Source organism: Natrix helvetica, assembly GCF_964273705.1.
Source record: "Natrix helvetica genome assembly, chromosome: W".
Taxonomy (NCBI): Eukaryota; Metazoa; Chordata; class Lepidosauria; order Squamata; family Natricidae; genus Natrix; species Natrix helvetica.
The window spans coordinates 75,637,146-75,653,846 of record NC_138555.1 but is presented as its reverse complement, the minus strand read 5'-3'; the positions used below and the strand labels follow the sequence as shown (position 1 = coordinate 75,653,846).

General features: G+C 43.2%; 1 protein-coding gene across 2 annotated transcripts in view; it reads left to right on the top strand.

The window, feature by feature from the left end:
• The window catches only part of LOC309400715 (LIM and SH3 domain protein 1-like), a 337,204-nt gene extending 321,158 nt beyond the window's left edge, over positions 1–16,046 (top strand). The window contains exons 5-7 of one of the 2 annotated variants that reach the window (XM_081969351.1): positions 4,800–4,965; positions 7,510–7,613; positions 11,271–16,046. In XM_081969351.1, coding sequence (XP_081825477.1) covers positions 4,800–4,965; positions 7,510–7,613; positions 11,271–11,444 — 444 coding nt within the window. In that variant the 3' untranslated portion in view covers positions 11,445–16,046. Of the gene's footprint in view, positions 1–4,799; positions 4,996–7,509; positions 7,614–11,270 lie in introns of both variants that reach the window. The other variant, XM_081969350.1, reaches the window with a different exon arrangement.
• Positions 16,047–16,701: the final 655 nt, after the last annotated feature.

The window sequence follows — 16,701 nt, the reverse complement described above, 5'->3', positions numbered from 1 at the left end:
TTGTGTTTCCCCTTCTATCACTACAGGAGGAGATTGAGCTTGGGTGGATGCTCTTCTGTTAGACCCAATTACTGGTTTCAACAAGCTACAATGAAATTCTGGGTCAATTTCCCCTAGACTTCTGGGTAGACTGAGTTGAACTGTAACTGGGTTAACTATCTTCACTATTGGGAATGGACCTAGAAATTTTGGACCCAATTCCTTGCTAGGCATTTCTAATCTTATGTATTTGGTAGATACAAAAACATTGTCCCCCACACGCTATGGGTTTTGGAGCGAGCGATGTTGATCATCTTGCTTCTGGTAGGCTTCTGCCACAACTGCTAGAGCCTTCTTCGTATTCTCCCATCCTTTCTTTAGCATGTCCATCCATTCACTCAAAGACATGAAGGAAGGAGGTTCTCTAGGCAGCTCAGGCATGGCAACAACTTCCATGCCACTGGTAATCTGGAAACCCGCTAATCCTGTGCTGCTGTGGACCGCATCGTTGTACGCCACTTCGGCGAAGGGTAGCAAGTCCGACCAGTTGTCTCGCTGATAGTCCACAAAACACCGGATGTATTGTTCCACCACCGCATTGGCTCCCTCTGCTGCGCCGTTCATGCTGGGATGAACCTCTGAGCTCAGTTCTTGTGTGGACCCAATGGATCTCAGGACCTCTCTCCAGAACTTGGCTGTGAACTGGACTCCGCGGTCTGAAATGATCCTCTTGGGTACTCCGTGCAGGCGATAAATGTGTTTCACAAACATTTTCGCTAATTCGTTTGCGGATGGCAATCCTGAGCAAGCAATGAAGTGTGCCTGCTTAGAAACCAAATCAATAACTGTCCAAATTACTTTATGCCCACTGCTGTCTGGGAGTTCCACGATGAAGTCCATTGCGACCTCTTCCCATGGCCGTTTAGGGCTCTCTGCTGCAGGTGCTGTAGGTTCTGATTCAATCATCCACGGCTGGCCTTTTTCCTCCTCCGAGGCCTCCCCCTTGGTAGGACTCTTCGTCACCTGAAGTTGGGGATCCTCTTCCAGAGGTCGTTTGGGCATTTCCCCCTCCGAGACCTCCCCCTTGGTAGGACACTTCGTCACCTTTAGTTGGGGATCCTCCTCCGGAGATTGTTTGCCCTTTTCCTCCTCCGAGGCCTCCCCCTTGGTAGGACACTTCCTCACCTTAAGTTGGGGATCCTCTTCCAGAGGTCGTTTAGGCTTTTCCCCCTCCGAGGCCTCCCCCTTAGTTGGACTCTTTGTCACCTTAAGTTGGGGATCCTCCTCCGGAGATTGTTTGCCCGTTTCCTCTTCCGAGGCCTCCCCCTTGGTAGGACACTTCCTCACCTTAAGTTGGGGATCCTCTTCCAGAGGTTGTTGGCCCAGATGACTCTTCTGTGGTGGCATCTGGGACCCTCTCTTTACCGCCGTGATGGTTGGTGCGCACGTTTGTGGCCTTGGGGCTGGAGCCAAGCACTCTGACGCTCTGTGGCCAAGTTGACAACAATGGTGGCATTTAATTGCCCCCCACGAGGAATGGAACCTAGTTACATCTCTAAACTTAGGAACCTTTTCATCACACTGGCTTGCTCTCCAACTTGCAGCTTCCCCCTTGGTAAACCCTTCTTCCATGGTGGAGATCGCTTCTCTGTAGGAAGGTGGGGTAAGAACCTTTTGGGGCATTGCAGATGCACCTTGTCCCGCTTCCCATCCTGCAGGCCTCTCTTTGGTAATCCCTTCTTCCATGGAGAATTCTTCTCTGTAGGAAGGTCTGGTAAGAACCTTTTTGGGCCTTGCAGGGGAGACTGGAACCGGTGGGGAGGTCAATCTCTCGGTTGGCCACTGCCCAGCTTTCTGCCATGGTGCCATCTGCTGAGGGAGGGCAGGTGCCCACTGGCATCCCTCCCATCCATGACCTGGGGTTAAGACCCATCCCGGGGTTGCCTGCTTCACAGGTTGCAGCTCAACCAATGATGGCTGGCTAGGGGGTTTTATGTGCCAAGGACCCTCCTGCTGGCTTGGAGGAGTTATGGGCCAAGTAGGTGCCCTCTGCTGGCTTGGAGCATTTTCCCATGCTGATGGCAAAGGAGGTGGCCAGTGGCATCTCATCCATCCAAAATCTGGGAAGAAAACCCAATCTGGTTTTGCTTCATTTACTGGTTGCAGCCCCATTTGTGGTGCCTTGCAAGTGAAAGATGCTGGCAAAATCCCTTCTTCCTGCCTCGGTTGAAATTCCCATTTTGAAAGGGAATCTTTCTCCCAGTTAGTTGCAGGGTAATAAGCCGTTTCATTTATTGCCGTCTGGAAGGAGCCCAAACCTCCGTTCTAGGTTTTTCTTTTCTTTTCTCCAAGCCTTGCTTCCAAGCTGGGGGGAAGGAGGGGGAGCATGCACTCACGTTTTGCTGAAGAAGTTTGGTCTGAGACTTTCATTCCTCTTGTTGTTTCTAGTCTGCAGAATCTTTTCCCCTCCTGCATTCCTCCAGATGCAATTAAACTGGAAGCAGCATTCCATTGCCTTTGAAGTTCCGGCACTCAGCTTCTTATCACCAAAAGCTTCTCATTATTTCTTCGCTGATATATTACGCTGTCCCGGTCAGCGTTGGGAATGCAGCAACCCCCATCACCAGCTCTTCCATCACCAGCCCCTCCCCCCTTGAGAGGGGGAGGGTGCTAGTGAATTATTTTAAAGGAGAGAGTTGGAATAATGTTAGCGTTCTAAATACCATGTATGAAATAAATCATTGTCCAAGGCAGCATCTTCCTTAAAGTTCCCATTTATTCATAACAGGCATGTTAGCACGGCTATGGAATTCCAACTCTGATCTGCATCCTGGAATTCCACCCAGTTGAAAGTTCATGATCTATCCCCACACCCACAAATCCATCACATGTTCCAATCATCATCTTCCACGCTGGCATCTACACCCCTCTGCTTCCGGTCAGGTGTCGAGGTGCGGAGACAAAAGATGACCTTGAGCTTCTATAAAAGAATGACAACATACATTCCACAATCCTACTCCTTTCTATTCCCCCCTCCCAACTACTACACTACTAAAACACATAGGAAATTATAAGAAAGTGTGGCAGGCCAAAGATCCTAAAAAGAACATAACTACAGGCCTGACAGTTCTGTCCTCACTACATGTTAGTCTGTGTGCAGCTCGACATGCAGCTTAACCCACCTATCCTCCAATAAAACAGACCATTTGTGTGGATCTGGATGCTTTATTGAAAGAACAGGGGAAAATAGGAATACATACAATGAGAACCAAATACAAGATAGACAGTAATAGGTTACTTCTGATCATAATTCATTTATTAATATTATTATTAATTAATAATACAAGCAATTTAAATCTCACCAGTGATGCTCTGTGTGTGGGATGTGGGTTTGTCCTTAGATGACCATGTGCCAAAGATTAAGATGGATTCTTCTTTGTGCTTCTGCCTTCTCCAAATGCTAAAGGAAACAGAGTCTGGCTTCCCAGCATGCACTTGTTTTGAGAGTGCGGGCTGATGGGTAAAGGGGTTGGGTTAGCATCAAACAATATAATTGGTATTTGTCCCTCTGGCCACTAGATAGGGCTAGAGAGCAACAACAGTATATAAAAGTTATAGGCTGGGGCATGACAAAGATATTGAAATGTATTGGGCCTAAGACGGAACCTTATGGTACCCCACTGTTTACTTTCCTCCATGTAGATGCAATACCATTAAAGACTACTCATTGAGTATGGTTTGTCAGCCAGTTACAAATCCAACCTTAAACCAACCTTCATCCTAAAGGTTTGAAAGCAGTGATTTATGTTCCATAGTCTGGCTAGGAAAGACAGCCCAATGGGTGAAAGAAGAGGGGGAATTGATTACATTCCACAGTATAGTATATGGCTCTCTGTTTCCATCTTCTGGTTGATATCCTATATTACAGCAATTCATCAAGTGTAGAGGAAGGTTGAAAAGAATACTGTAAGGTAAGAAATTGCTAAACAGCATAGAATTTTTTCCTGATGAATAGTGAGTATAGGTAGTCCTCGGCTTACAACCGTGTGTTTAGTGACCGTTCAAAGTTACAGTGGCACTGAAAAAAGTGACTTATGATCATTTTTCACACTTACAACCTTTGCAGTGTCCCCATGGTCACATGATCTTAATTTGACTCGGCAATTGGCATGTTTTAATGACAGTTGCAGTGTCCCGGGGTTATGTGATCATCTTTTGTGACCTTTGGACAAGCAAAGGGAAGCCAGATTCACTTAACAACCATGTTACTAAACAACTGCAGTGATACACTTAACAACCGTGGCAAGAAAATTTGTAAAATGGGACAAAACTCACTTAAGAACTGTCTTGCTTAGCAACAGAAATTTTGGGTTCAATTGTGGTCATAAGTCAAGGACTACCTGTAATGAGTAGGTAACAAAGGCAATTTGGTGTGTTAATCTTTTGATAAACAAATGTGGAATTAATAAAGAAAAAAAGATGATCATTTTAGTACTCTCCAGTAATAGCTTGAAGTCATTGTGCTGCCTATTGTAGTTCTTGACTGCTGAAAGGTTGCTCATCTTGTTATAAGACAAGAACCAATTCCTGACCCTCTTCCCTTAAGCTATTTGTATAGTCATTTGTGGCTTTCAGTGGAGTTCACAAACTGATTGCAATCATTGAATTTTCATCAAGACAGTGGAAACAAGAATGCATGACATAATGAAGGTCAGCAAGGAGCCAGAAAGGTTTCTACTAGTGATGTGGGAAATACATTATAAGGCTTTTCCATTTGTCTCAATACTGTTTGCTAATAATATATTTTCCTTCTTTTGTAGATAAAATACCATGAAGAATTTGAGAAGAGCAAGATGGGTGCTCCTGGAGGGGAGGGAGGGGAGCTGGAGCTCTGTAATTCCCAAGAAGGTGCCAATTACAGGAGAACAGTTGAGCAGCCACCACCATCAGATCTGCAACCTCATCATGCCCAGCCAAGTAACCTTGGTAATGAGCAGGAGGAAAGAGAGATTGTTGGTAATCCCATCAATGTATTCACATGAATTTAAGTATTAATTTGGGTTGCCTCTGTTCACCTTATAGTTATAAGGCAGTGTTTTATGAAGCCTTATAGTTTATAATTATTATTTATTTCTTACAAAGCAATCTAAGGAACTCGTGCTGGGATAGAGTCTCATTTTTAATTTAGCCATGAGATAGGTTGGGCTGAAAAAAGGAACTAGCCCAAAGTTACTATTGATGGTTGAAGGGGGACTTGAACCCAAGACTTCCTAACCCCAATCCATGTTAGTATTGCAAAACATCAGATTTCTATTGTTAGAAGACTCATGTGATACATGTGTGAAATGAAACAATTCCATAGCAGTGAGAAGTGGGAGGTGGAGCTTATGCTAAAGTGACAGGGAATAATATAACACAGGTGGAAAGACTATGCTAGTTGATGCCAAATATGGCATTCTGTACCCAGTTTATCCATCTCATATTAAAAGCAAGAAAAGCATTGTAGATGATGCCTGTCAATATTGTATGCTAAGCTGGAATGATTATCTGTAATACTAGGCAAAATAAACAGTTGTGGTCACCAAAAATATAAAAGTAATAGGACTAATAATTGCAGATAGAAATATGTTGGTAATACCTTCCATTTTCTTATAAATGATATTCTGTTCAGTTACTCTATTCAATTGCATTACAATCACTGATCACTATTCAAATGCATGCACTCAATAGACCATGCAGAAACAATATAAGATTCTATTAAAATTAAGGCATAAAACTGTTAAGCTTTAATAATCACATAAATTGTGGTTCCATTTGATTACAAATTATTAGAAATTAGTCTCCCCCAAGTAGTGACACCAGGCTTAAAAAACAGCCAGACAGAATTTTGCAGCATGCTATGTAATTCTAAAATTACATCACTCCACAAATAAACAACACAAATGATTTCATACCAAAGGAGTTTTGAAAACATAATGTCAAATAGAAACAATGATGAAAAGAAAGGGTTGTACTTAATGCTTTACCAGATTTTGTTGTCTTAAGGTAGCATTTCAATTTGTGACCTTTGCATCTCATAGATACCGTGTTTTCCTGAAAATAAGACATGTCCTGATACTAAGCCCAATTGGGCTTTTCAGCGCATGGGCTAAAATACACCCCCCCCCAAAAAAAATTAGCTGTCCCCAAAACTACTTCAACGAATGCGCAGCTGGTCCCCGCCATTTCCTCTATTTGCTTTCTGCGCAAACAACACGAACTGAGGAGGCGAGGATTGAGGGGGGGACATGCCCCACACACCCCACATGCCATTACCATACCTAATGGTAGTGCTGATGGCTGCGCAAAAAGAGCCGCTGCGTCAAAAAGAGCAGCCATGGAAGAAAGAGTGCCTGCCGCAAAAAGAGTGCCTGCTACAAAAAGAGCGCCCACCCCACCTGCCACCCCCCAAATTGCACCCCAGCGCATCTTACCAGACACTGGCAGCTCCATTGCATCTCTCAGCCGGTCTGTGCTGGGAAACACCTTGCACGGTAAAGAAAAACTTATCACAAGTGCCGGCAATTAACAACTTCTCGAACTCGCAAGAAGTTTTTTCTTTACTGTGCAAGGTGTTTCCTTGCACAGACCGGCTGAGAGATGCGCTGGAGCTGCCAGTGTCCGGTAAGAAGTGCATCTCACGTCCCGCTCCACCCCACCTGCCACCCCCCAAATTATGCCCCAGTGCGAGCCGCGCATGTTACCGGACACTGGCAGCTCCGTTGCGCTCCTTGCCATTGTCTCCTGGGAAACATATTGTAAAAAAACCTCCTCGCGAGTTCGAGATGTTCGAGAAGGTTTTTTTTCCACATTTTTCCCTGGACACAATGGTGAGGAACGTGACGGAGCTGGAAAGGTAAGACACGCATCTTGCTTCTCACCCACCCCACCTGCCACCTGCCAAAAAATGCGAGAAATGACTCTTTGTGAGACTCGTCGCGCCACTGCCTCGTAGAGCAGGACTATGCAAGGCTTGTTGTGCTGTTGCACGCACGAACGGCAGCACTGCTGCGAGGTTCGACATGCAGCTGTGAGCAGCAGGATGCCAGCTGTGCCGGTATGGTGAAGCTCGCGGCGGTGCTTCAATTAGTGCATGCAATGTCACAACAAGCCTTGCAGAGTCCTGCTCCATGAGGCGGTGGCGGCAGCAGGACATGTCAGGGCAGTGCTGGCCAGCCGCTCGGCCGGCGCGAAGAACAGGGAGGGGAGGTGGTGACAGGACATCCAGTCCCACGCTCGCCGCCTCCTGCACCCCTAAAATAATAAGCCCCCCTGATAATATGGCCAAACCCTTATTATGGGCGGGGGGGGGTCAAAAGAAAATAATCTATCCTATCTTATTTTCAGGGAAACACGGTATCTTCATTAGGAATTTTGCATTGATAGTTATCCAATGCAGATTCAAGTTGTAATCAGTAAACAGTTAATAACTTGCTTGCAGTTAACAATTTGTCTGTCTCCCCCCCCCCCCCAAAAAAAAAAAAATCCTAGTTTACCATCAGCAGTCACCACAACAACCAGCCTCTCAGTCCTGTGGCTATAAGGAACCAGCGGCACCAGTCTCAATACAGCATAGTGTCCCAACTGGAGAAGGAGTAAGTGTGGTCCTGCATTGATGTGTATATAAAATATCTTTGAAATATGTCAGGTTTTTATTCTGAAATAAGTAGTTTAACACTTAACTACAACCCTATGATATGGTCTATCTCTAAGGTTCAGGTGAAGGCAGGAAGAAAGGTATACATAGTAAGCAAATTATTTAAATTGCATCAATGTATATTATTGGAAAGGAATGATTTTGCAAGTCTTATCTCTGTGTGTGAAACTACACAGAAGGTAGCTCAAGATACTGTGATATTTAGCCTGAAAGGGTCTATTGATTCTCTGATTTTAACTGAATCTTGAAGTTATAGTTCCATCTTTTTAACCCTTAACTTGTGTAGTTAGAAAGTTTCAGATAATCAGTAAAACCTGACTCAAACTTCATTCAGTTCATGCTGAACTCCAGGACAGTGGGGTACAGTGCACCTATAAACTAAACTGTAAGACCAAAGTACCTGTAAAATTGTTACAGTCATGTGTAGCATTTCTAGGTGTTGCACTTAATTTTTAGCCTGTGCTTTTTAATATTTTATATTGCAGTTTCATAAACAATAATATAGAAAATAACAATTTAAGTATAATGTATAGAATAACATGAGATGGGCAGTTAAGAAGTTTGATATATAAATAAATAAATTGTGTTTGCATATAACAATAGGCCAAAACTCTTCTGAATTTGGGGTTGTTATAAGAGTTAGCATCTACCAGAAGAACAAGCCAGAAACACATAATGTGATGGGAGGTAATAGGAGCCAAAAGTTTGAATTTACCTTTTCTCAGGACTTCACACTGTTCAGTTGCTCACTAGAACACTGGAAAAAGGAGAATAGAAAATGTGGAGCAGGAAAACTTAAAAAAAAACTTTGCTGCAATCTGCAGCATCATACAGCACAGGGGGGAGAAGCATGTAGAGGGGCACATAGAGCATAGCAGATCTTCCTGGAATAGGTGGCTATCCAAGCAGATAAACTGTGTAGTTTTTATTTGGTCTATAGGTTGGATGCCTTCTTATATTTTATCTCTGGGAGAAATACATTACCAGTTCCACATTCCTACTGACATGCTTACATGCTCAGACATAGTAATGTAAAATACACTGTGTGCACAATTATTAGGCAAGTTTTATTTTGGAGGATTAATTTTATTATTGAACAGCTACAGCGCTCTTGGTCAATCCAAAATGTTAATCAACCTCAAACCTGAATATTTAACAAAGAAAAAGTGTGGTTTTGACTTTCTTAGGAGGGTATCTATGTGTGCACAATTATTGGGCAATTATTAGTGTGCAGAATTATTGTCCATCTAAATGAAAAATGAAAATTTGCCCATCTCACTCGTTTATTTGTATCTGTTAAAGTGAGAATAATAAACAAACAACTCAAAATGTACAAATAAACATTTTTGACATTTAAAAAAAATCAGTGACCAATATAGCCACCCTTCTTTTCAATAACAGTCATAAGCCTTCCATTCATGGAGTCTGCCACTTTCTTGATCTGTTGACGATCAACTTTTTGTGCAGTAGCAACCACAGCCTCCCAGACACTATTCAGAGAGGTGTACTGTTTTCCTTTACTGTAAATCTCCCATTTAGGAAGGGTCCACAAGTTCTCAATAGGGTTTAGGTCAGGTGAGGAAGAGGGTCATGTCATTATTCTTTCATCTTTCAGGCCTTTACTGGCTAGCAATGCAGTGGAATACTTCAATGCATGTGATGGAGCATTGTCCTGCATAAAAATCATGGTCTTCTTCAAAGATGCAGACTTTTTCCTGTACCACTGCTTGAAGAAATTGTCTTCTAAACACTGGCAGTAGGTTTGGGAGTTGATTTTGAGTCCATCTTCAACCCAAAAAGGTCCAGCTAACTCATCTTTAATAATACCAGCCCATACCATACCCCACCTCCACCTTACTGGAGTCTGAGTAGAAGTGGAGCTCTGTGCCCGTTGCTGATCCAGCCATAGGCCCATCCACCTGGTCTGTCAAGAGTCACTCTCATCTCATCAGACCATAAAACCTTTGAAAAATCTGTCTTCAGATATTTCTTGGCCCAGTCTTGCCATTTCAACCTATGTGTCTTGTTCAGTGGTGGTCAGGTTTCAGCCTTTCGTACCTTGGCCATGTCTCTGAGCACTGAACACCTTGTACTTCTGGGCACTCCAGGTAGGTTGCAGTTCTGGAATATGACAGCACTGGAGGATAATGGGTTCCTGGTAGCTTCACGTTTCATTCTTCTCAAATCTTTGGCAGTTAATGTTTGTCTTTTTTTTCTCAACATGTTTCTTGCGACCCTGTTGACTATTTGCAACAAAACGTTTGATGGTTCTGTGATCACGCCCTAATATCTTAGCAATTTCAAGAGTGTTGCATCCCTCTGAAATTTTTTTTATAATTTTTGACTTTTCAGAGTCAGTTAAATCTCTTTTTTGGCCTATTTTGCCTGAGGAAAAGAAGCTGCCTAATAATTATGTGCATCTTGATATAGGGCCAGGATGGTGAACCTATGGCATGCGTGCCACAGGTGACACGCAGAGCCATTTGTCAGGGCACGCGAGGCGCTTCCCTGTCAGCTGGCCAGCGCGCATGCGCGTGTTGGCCAGCTGAATTCGCCATTTTTTGAAGCCATTTTTCACCCTCCCCGGGCTCCAGAGGCTTTATAGGAGCCTCGGGAGGGCTTTCCCGAAGCCTCCAGAGCACTTAAAACGCTGCTCCAACCAAACAGGAAGTGACTTGTGGTTTGCTCAGAGCGTCGTTTTGAGCGCTCCGGAGGCTTCAGGGAAGCCTCCTGAAGGTCGCTGAAGCCTCTGGAGGGCCTCCGGGGGAGGGGGCAGGGAAGGCTGTTTTCGCCCTCCCCAGGCTCCTATAAAGCCTCTGGAGCCTGGGGAGGGAGAAAAGAGCATGCAAAAAATGGGGGGGAGCACCTGTAGTGCGTGCATGCGCACTGGGGGGGTTGCGCATTGCATTATGGGTGTGTCACGCCCACGCACGACCCCCCTGCGCTCCCCCTACTTATGGCACACGAGCCAAAAAAGGTTCACCATCGCTGATATAGGGTGTTGATCTCCTTAGGGCACACCCTCCCTCATTAAACAAATACACATCACCTGATATGCTTATATCCACTAAGAATTCAAGTTTATACAGCGTGGAGGTGGAAAATATGCATAAAAATGATGATATGGTCAAAATACTTACTTGCCTAATAATTGTGTGCACAGTGTACAATAAGTTGGATACTAGGGCTGATCTAAGCAACAGGGAAGTGTGGAAACTTTAGGATATAAAGAGATTGGTATTAATTTGTAGTTTATAAGATGCGAAACAAGGAAAACTGGTAACTCCTCCTCTCTGCTTGGATTTCATTTTCTGCAGATAAATTTTCCCAATTTTTGGAGGTTCGGGTTATTTGAAAATTAGGGTGGACAGGAATAGACCCTTTGAGCAGCCTCTATCTGCAGACCCTTAGCCATATTTCCTGCACTTTTTTGAAGCTCCTGAGTTGGCACAAATATTGCCAAATAAAACTAATTGAAGCTATATATTAAAGCTGTTCTTCTCTCCTTTTTTCCGTTTTGGGAATATCATCATTTCTGAGCATTGATTTATCCTTTACTTTCTTCTCTCTCCCCTCCCCCATGTACACCACACAGAAACGGTTCCGTGCAGTCTATGATTACAGTGCAGCCGATGAAGATGAGGTCTCCTTCCAGGATGGTGACACCATAATCAATGTGCAGCAAATTGATGATGGCTGGATGTACGGCACCGTTGAGCGGACCGGTGACACAGGAATGCTTCCAGCTAACTACGTGGAGGCTATGTGAGCTCTGTTGTGCTACCCTGAAAGCCAATAGGGAAAGGGCTCTTTGAGGGTTTTGTTCCATTATTACTTCTCTGCTGTCTCTTATTACTCATCACTTATTATTTTCTGAATATTTGACGAGGTCATTTTTTCCTACCAACTTAATCTTGTTTTGGAGGCATTTGAACTTGAGCGGGATATTATGTGAGATTTTTCACAAATGCTAATTGTCTTTCCATCCTTTCCCTCAGCCTTCATGGAATATAGCACTGTGTCCCTCTCCCTCTCCTCTGGAGCTGTATTTTTTGGAATTGATACGTAATAATATAAACCCTAATTCAACTGCTACATGGACCAGGAAGTAACATAGGTAAAAAAGGTAAAGGTTTCCCTGCCCAGTTGTGTCCTACTCTAGGGCACGGTGCTCATCTCCGTTTCTTGGCCGAGGGAGCTAGCATTGTCCGAAGACATTTTCCGTGGTCATGTGGCCAGCATGGCTGTATGCCAAAGGCTCACAGAATGCTGTTACCTTCCCACCAAAGTGGTACATATTAATCTACTCACATTTGCATGCTTTCAACCTGCTAGATGGGCAGGAGCTGGGTCAGGAATGGGAGCTCATCCAGTTGCACAGTGCTCTGGTCTCAAACCAGGGCTGTCCACTTTCCAGCTGACAAGCTAAGCACCTTTAACGGCTGACAAGCTAAGCATTTTTAACCGCTTTAGCCTAGGAAGACCCCAAAACAAGAGCTATTGATTTGGCTCAAGGGGAAGGAGAGGAATGTCACACTTTCAGTAATTTGGGGGACATTTAAACATTTCTGTTGCCAAAAATTACCAAGTTCTCTGCAATGCTGACTCTTGCTGATTTATTCAATTGAATTTTCCTTTTCATGAATTTTATGAATATTCATTTGAAAGAAAACAAAGTATTTTTTAAAAGCAGGAGAGCCTTTTGTGGAATCAAAGGAATGAGCATATGCGTAGTCTATACAAGGGATATGGAAGCCACAGCAGTTTCTGGCATAAAAGTACTATATACCAATGGAATAATTTAGCAGGATCGATTATAATGCTAATATTGCTTCTTAGATGCCATGGCTCAGTCAGAGCGGATCTCTAGTTTGATCTGATATGGGGCATGATTAGACAATAATCATACAAATGCTCATCAAGAGTTGCCACTAAAACATCTAACCTGCACAGTTCAATTTTATGCTACCTTATTTTGAAAAAAGATGAAGAGGGACATCATAATCCAAATGCTTCTCTCCATTCTTGCTACCTTCCCCTTTATCCCAAAAGTAGTTTCAGAATAATATTTTTTTAAAGTCTTCCTTAGGTAATGCCCGCACATGGCCCCTTTTAAAGTCCTAGTGGCAGTTTTCTCCTTTTTTCAGACTCCTAAGTCCAGTTGGTAATTAATGTGTGAAAGTAGACAGTTTTCCCAAGGTTCTCTATATCAGCCCTAGCAAAAAGAGTCACACTTTCTACAGAGGTGCCATCTTTGGGACCACATTGTTGTTTGTCATACATTTCTACTGAAAGTAGATTCTTGTATGATGAATTTATTTTTACCAGATTCAAATCTCTTGTCAGCTGGTAGGCAGATTAGGGAACAGCTCCTTCTTTCCTTTGTGTGCCATTTGAGCCAAGCAATGATTACAGTCCACTGCTTCTCCCTGGTGGACCTGGCACTTGGGAAGTCATCAGTGGAACAAAGATCTTGCACTAGAGCAGGGGTCTGCAACCTTAAACACTCAAAGAGCCATTTGGACCCATTTCCCACAGAAAACAAAACACCAGGAGTGACAAAACCTGGGTGGGCGTGGCCAACTTGACATCACTCACTCACACCCAGTCGCATGACACCCCCCAGCCACGCCTACCCAGGTTTTGTGGTTCCCAGTGTTTTCTATGGGAAACAGCTCTCTCTCTCTCTCTCTCTCTCTCTCTCTCTCTCTCTCTCTCTCTCCCCCTCTCTCTCTCCTCTTCCCTCCCTCTCTCTCTTTCTCCCTCTCTCCCTCTCTCCCTCTCTCTCATCTGTCTCTGTCTCCCTCTCTCCCTCCCTCTCTCATTTTTCTTTCTCACCTTCTCTCTCTCCCCCTTCTCTCAATTGTTTCTCTCTTTTTCCTCTCTCTCATTGTCTCCCTCCATCATTTTCTCATTTCTCTCTTCCTTCCTCCCTTCCCCCCTTCCCTTTCTCTTCCTCCCTCCCTTCCTTCTCTTTCTCTCCTCCCTCCCTTCTTTCCATCCTTCTTTCCTTTGTTAAATAAATAAATACTGTGTTCTGAGTTCTACTAGTTGCATTGCTGAAGCAACAGGAACCAGATAGTACCAACTCTGTCAGATCTCAAACGATGGGCAGAAATCATAGAGAGAGGTGATCCTCTTTGCCCCTCATCTCAGCTTGTGGCTGGCTCTACTTCTCTTTTTCTCCCCTTTTCTCTCTCTCATCTCTTTCTCGCATGGACGCGAGTACGCCCAAGCGGGATACCCTCCTGGGCTGGGATCACAGCGGCGGTGGGGACAGCGACTCCTCTTGCTACTGCCGCCACTGCACAGTGAGGTGAGTAGTGAGCCATGCAGCACAGGAGAGCCCACACTGTCCAGAAGAGCCTGAGCTCTTCCCTCCTTGCATCTGGTGACGTCAGCTGCTCCTCCGTTCCCCTCCTTCCTGAGCCGACATGAGGGGGACTGCTGCTGGCACTGAGCTGCCCGTGAACGACACAGAATCACAAAAAGCAGCCAGTTACAGGCAGTGTGGAGAAAATGTTAGGAGTGCTTCAGCGGAGAGGCTTGTACCTTCTCGGGACAGACAGCATGTCACACGACCGGGTTGGCAGGGAGCCACAAGAGAGGGGGTCGAAGAGCCACATGCAACTCTGGGGCCGCAGGTTGATGACACCTGCACTAGTGACATTCCACTTTCTCTTTTTATCTCAATCTGACAGTCTCTGTTGCTGCTTGGGATAGTATCATGGACCAAAAACAATTTCCTTAGAGTTTGCTCTAAAAAATAGCAGGGAACTGCTACAAAACTGGAAGTTTATGTTACTTGGATAATGTGATGGAACAACAAAGGCAAGGAGGATTACTAAAAGTGTGAGATTCTTAGTTCATTTATTCATCAAGTAGAAATTACTTTCTCTTATTTTTAAAGATCTCCAAAGGCTCCCCCACCCCCCAAAAAAGAGAAAACCTGTCAGCAAATGTACAGCCTGCTCTCTGTCACAAAGCAGAAATTAGCCTGAGTGCTGGTATTTGTAACATTTAAATATGCTACAATTGTCATTTTATTTGGTAGCAATCTCTGTTGTAACCAGGATAGGTGAAACAGTTATGAATGGATTTTGAATTTACTGAATTCTTTCTGGCTCTGTTGTTATTACCTCTGCACTGTAAAGGGTCAACATGATAAATTCTTACTATTTTCATATTTTCTGCCATTCCAGAACTGTTTGCATATAGCTTCTTGATCCCTTGCATAGTGGAGGGTTGGCATTCTCTCTGTATTATTTCCATTGTTTCTGGGATTTTTTTTCTTAACTGAATATTCTTTGTTTGCACTACAAAGCATATGCAGTTAAGAATAAAAGCACCCATCTCTTTACAAGGGTTAGTGCCACTGAGGGGCTTCATTAAGCAAAAATTATATATACTTCCAATCAAAATAGAAATAGTGATTACATTTAGAAGTCATCCTTTTCATCATGTTGTAGAAGCACAAACATCTTAGAATCTTATTTCTCAGAAATCCTCATATCTGTTTTTCCCTTAAATGCTTGCACTAGTGAAAAAGGTGTTCAAGGAAGGAGTGTCTGTCTCCTCATACCATAGCATAATTCCATGAGCTCTATTGGAGCCACTAGAAAGGCCATTGAGAATGGTAGCAGGCTTTCTTGTAACAAGACAATTTGTGGAGGGTTGTAGGTGTCTAGGGACCACTTATCCTTGAGGTGAGTTTTCAGAGGGTGCCAACAGCAGTGACTGATAGGGTTGAGGTTACCTTCCTGGTGCTAAGATGGAAGCACAAGCTTAGAAGCAGCTGTTTTTCTGGCTGATGAAAATTAGGCAAAATTGTGTGGACAATCCTGGAGAGGATATCTTTTTGTGAGGAAGTTACAAAGTAACATAATGTGAATAAATATTTTTAGAGGACCATATCAAGTTACATCAAAATAGCTCATTTTTTTAAAAAAAATCTCTCCTAGCTTTTTCACCCCTTCCTTGATATAAATGGTTGGTTGTTGCTTGATTAATTTTTTCTGCCTTCTTTGACTTATGCACTTTTACCTTTAATTTTTCCAATATCTGAAAAGCACATAAACCCGTGTTTAAATAAATAAAATGACAAAAAAGAAGGAAAAAAGCTAAATTGCATCTCTGCAGCCATTTTTATTCACGTCATGTCTTTTGTACATCTTTGATTTTTAAACTAGACTTTAGTGTCCAAATTAATGATTTTGTTTGTTAGAACTATATTTTGCGGTTTTCATTTGTTCTCTGTGTATTTCTTCTCAAAATCATTTGGCCTTTTTCAATGACACCATAGAATTAAATGTAGTACTAGTTCTCTTCTGGTTTATGCCAATTTAAAAATAAAAGTATAATTTGTACCTGCTGACTGGTTTTGGTCTTCATTTGATGGTTGATTTTTACTGAGGTAGAAGTGGAACACACACACACTTTCTATAAGTTTCAACTGTATCAACAGAAGAGAAAAAAGTTGCTGTTTCATTAACCCCCCCTCTCCTCGAAAAATGAAATATCCTGGGAAATATTGAAAAGGCAGAATATTATATTTCCCTGGATAAAAAATGGAGAAACATGTTTTTAGAGAGGAAACAGACTCACTCTTAATAGCCCCCACCTTTGTCAATGGCCCATTAAAAGGTGTGAGCCAGTCTATTCTACATAACAAAGATCCCCCTTCAGCTTCAGTCCTAGTGGACAACCATTTCAATATGAGCCAGCAGTATGCAGCAGCTGCCAAAAAAAGTCAACACAGTTCTAGGCTACATAAACAGAGGGATAGAAATCATGTGAAGTGTTAATACCACTTTATAATGCCTTGGTAAGGCCACACTTGGAATACTGCATTCAGTTTTGGTCGCCACAATGTAGAAAAGATGTGGAGACTCTAGAAAGAGTGCAGAGAAGAGCAACAAAGATGATTAGGGGACTGGAGGCAAAAACATATGAAGAACGGTTGCAGGAACTGGGTATGTTTAGCTTAAGAGAAAGAAGGACTAGGGGAGACATGATAGCAGTGTTCC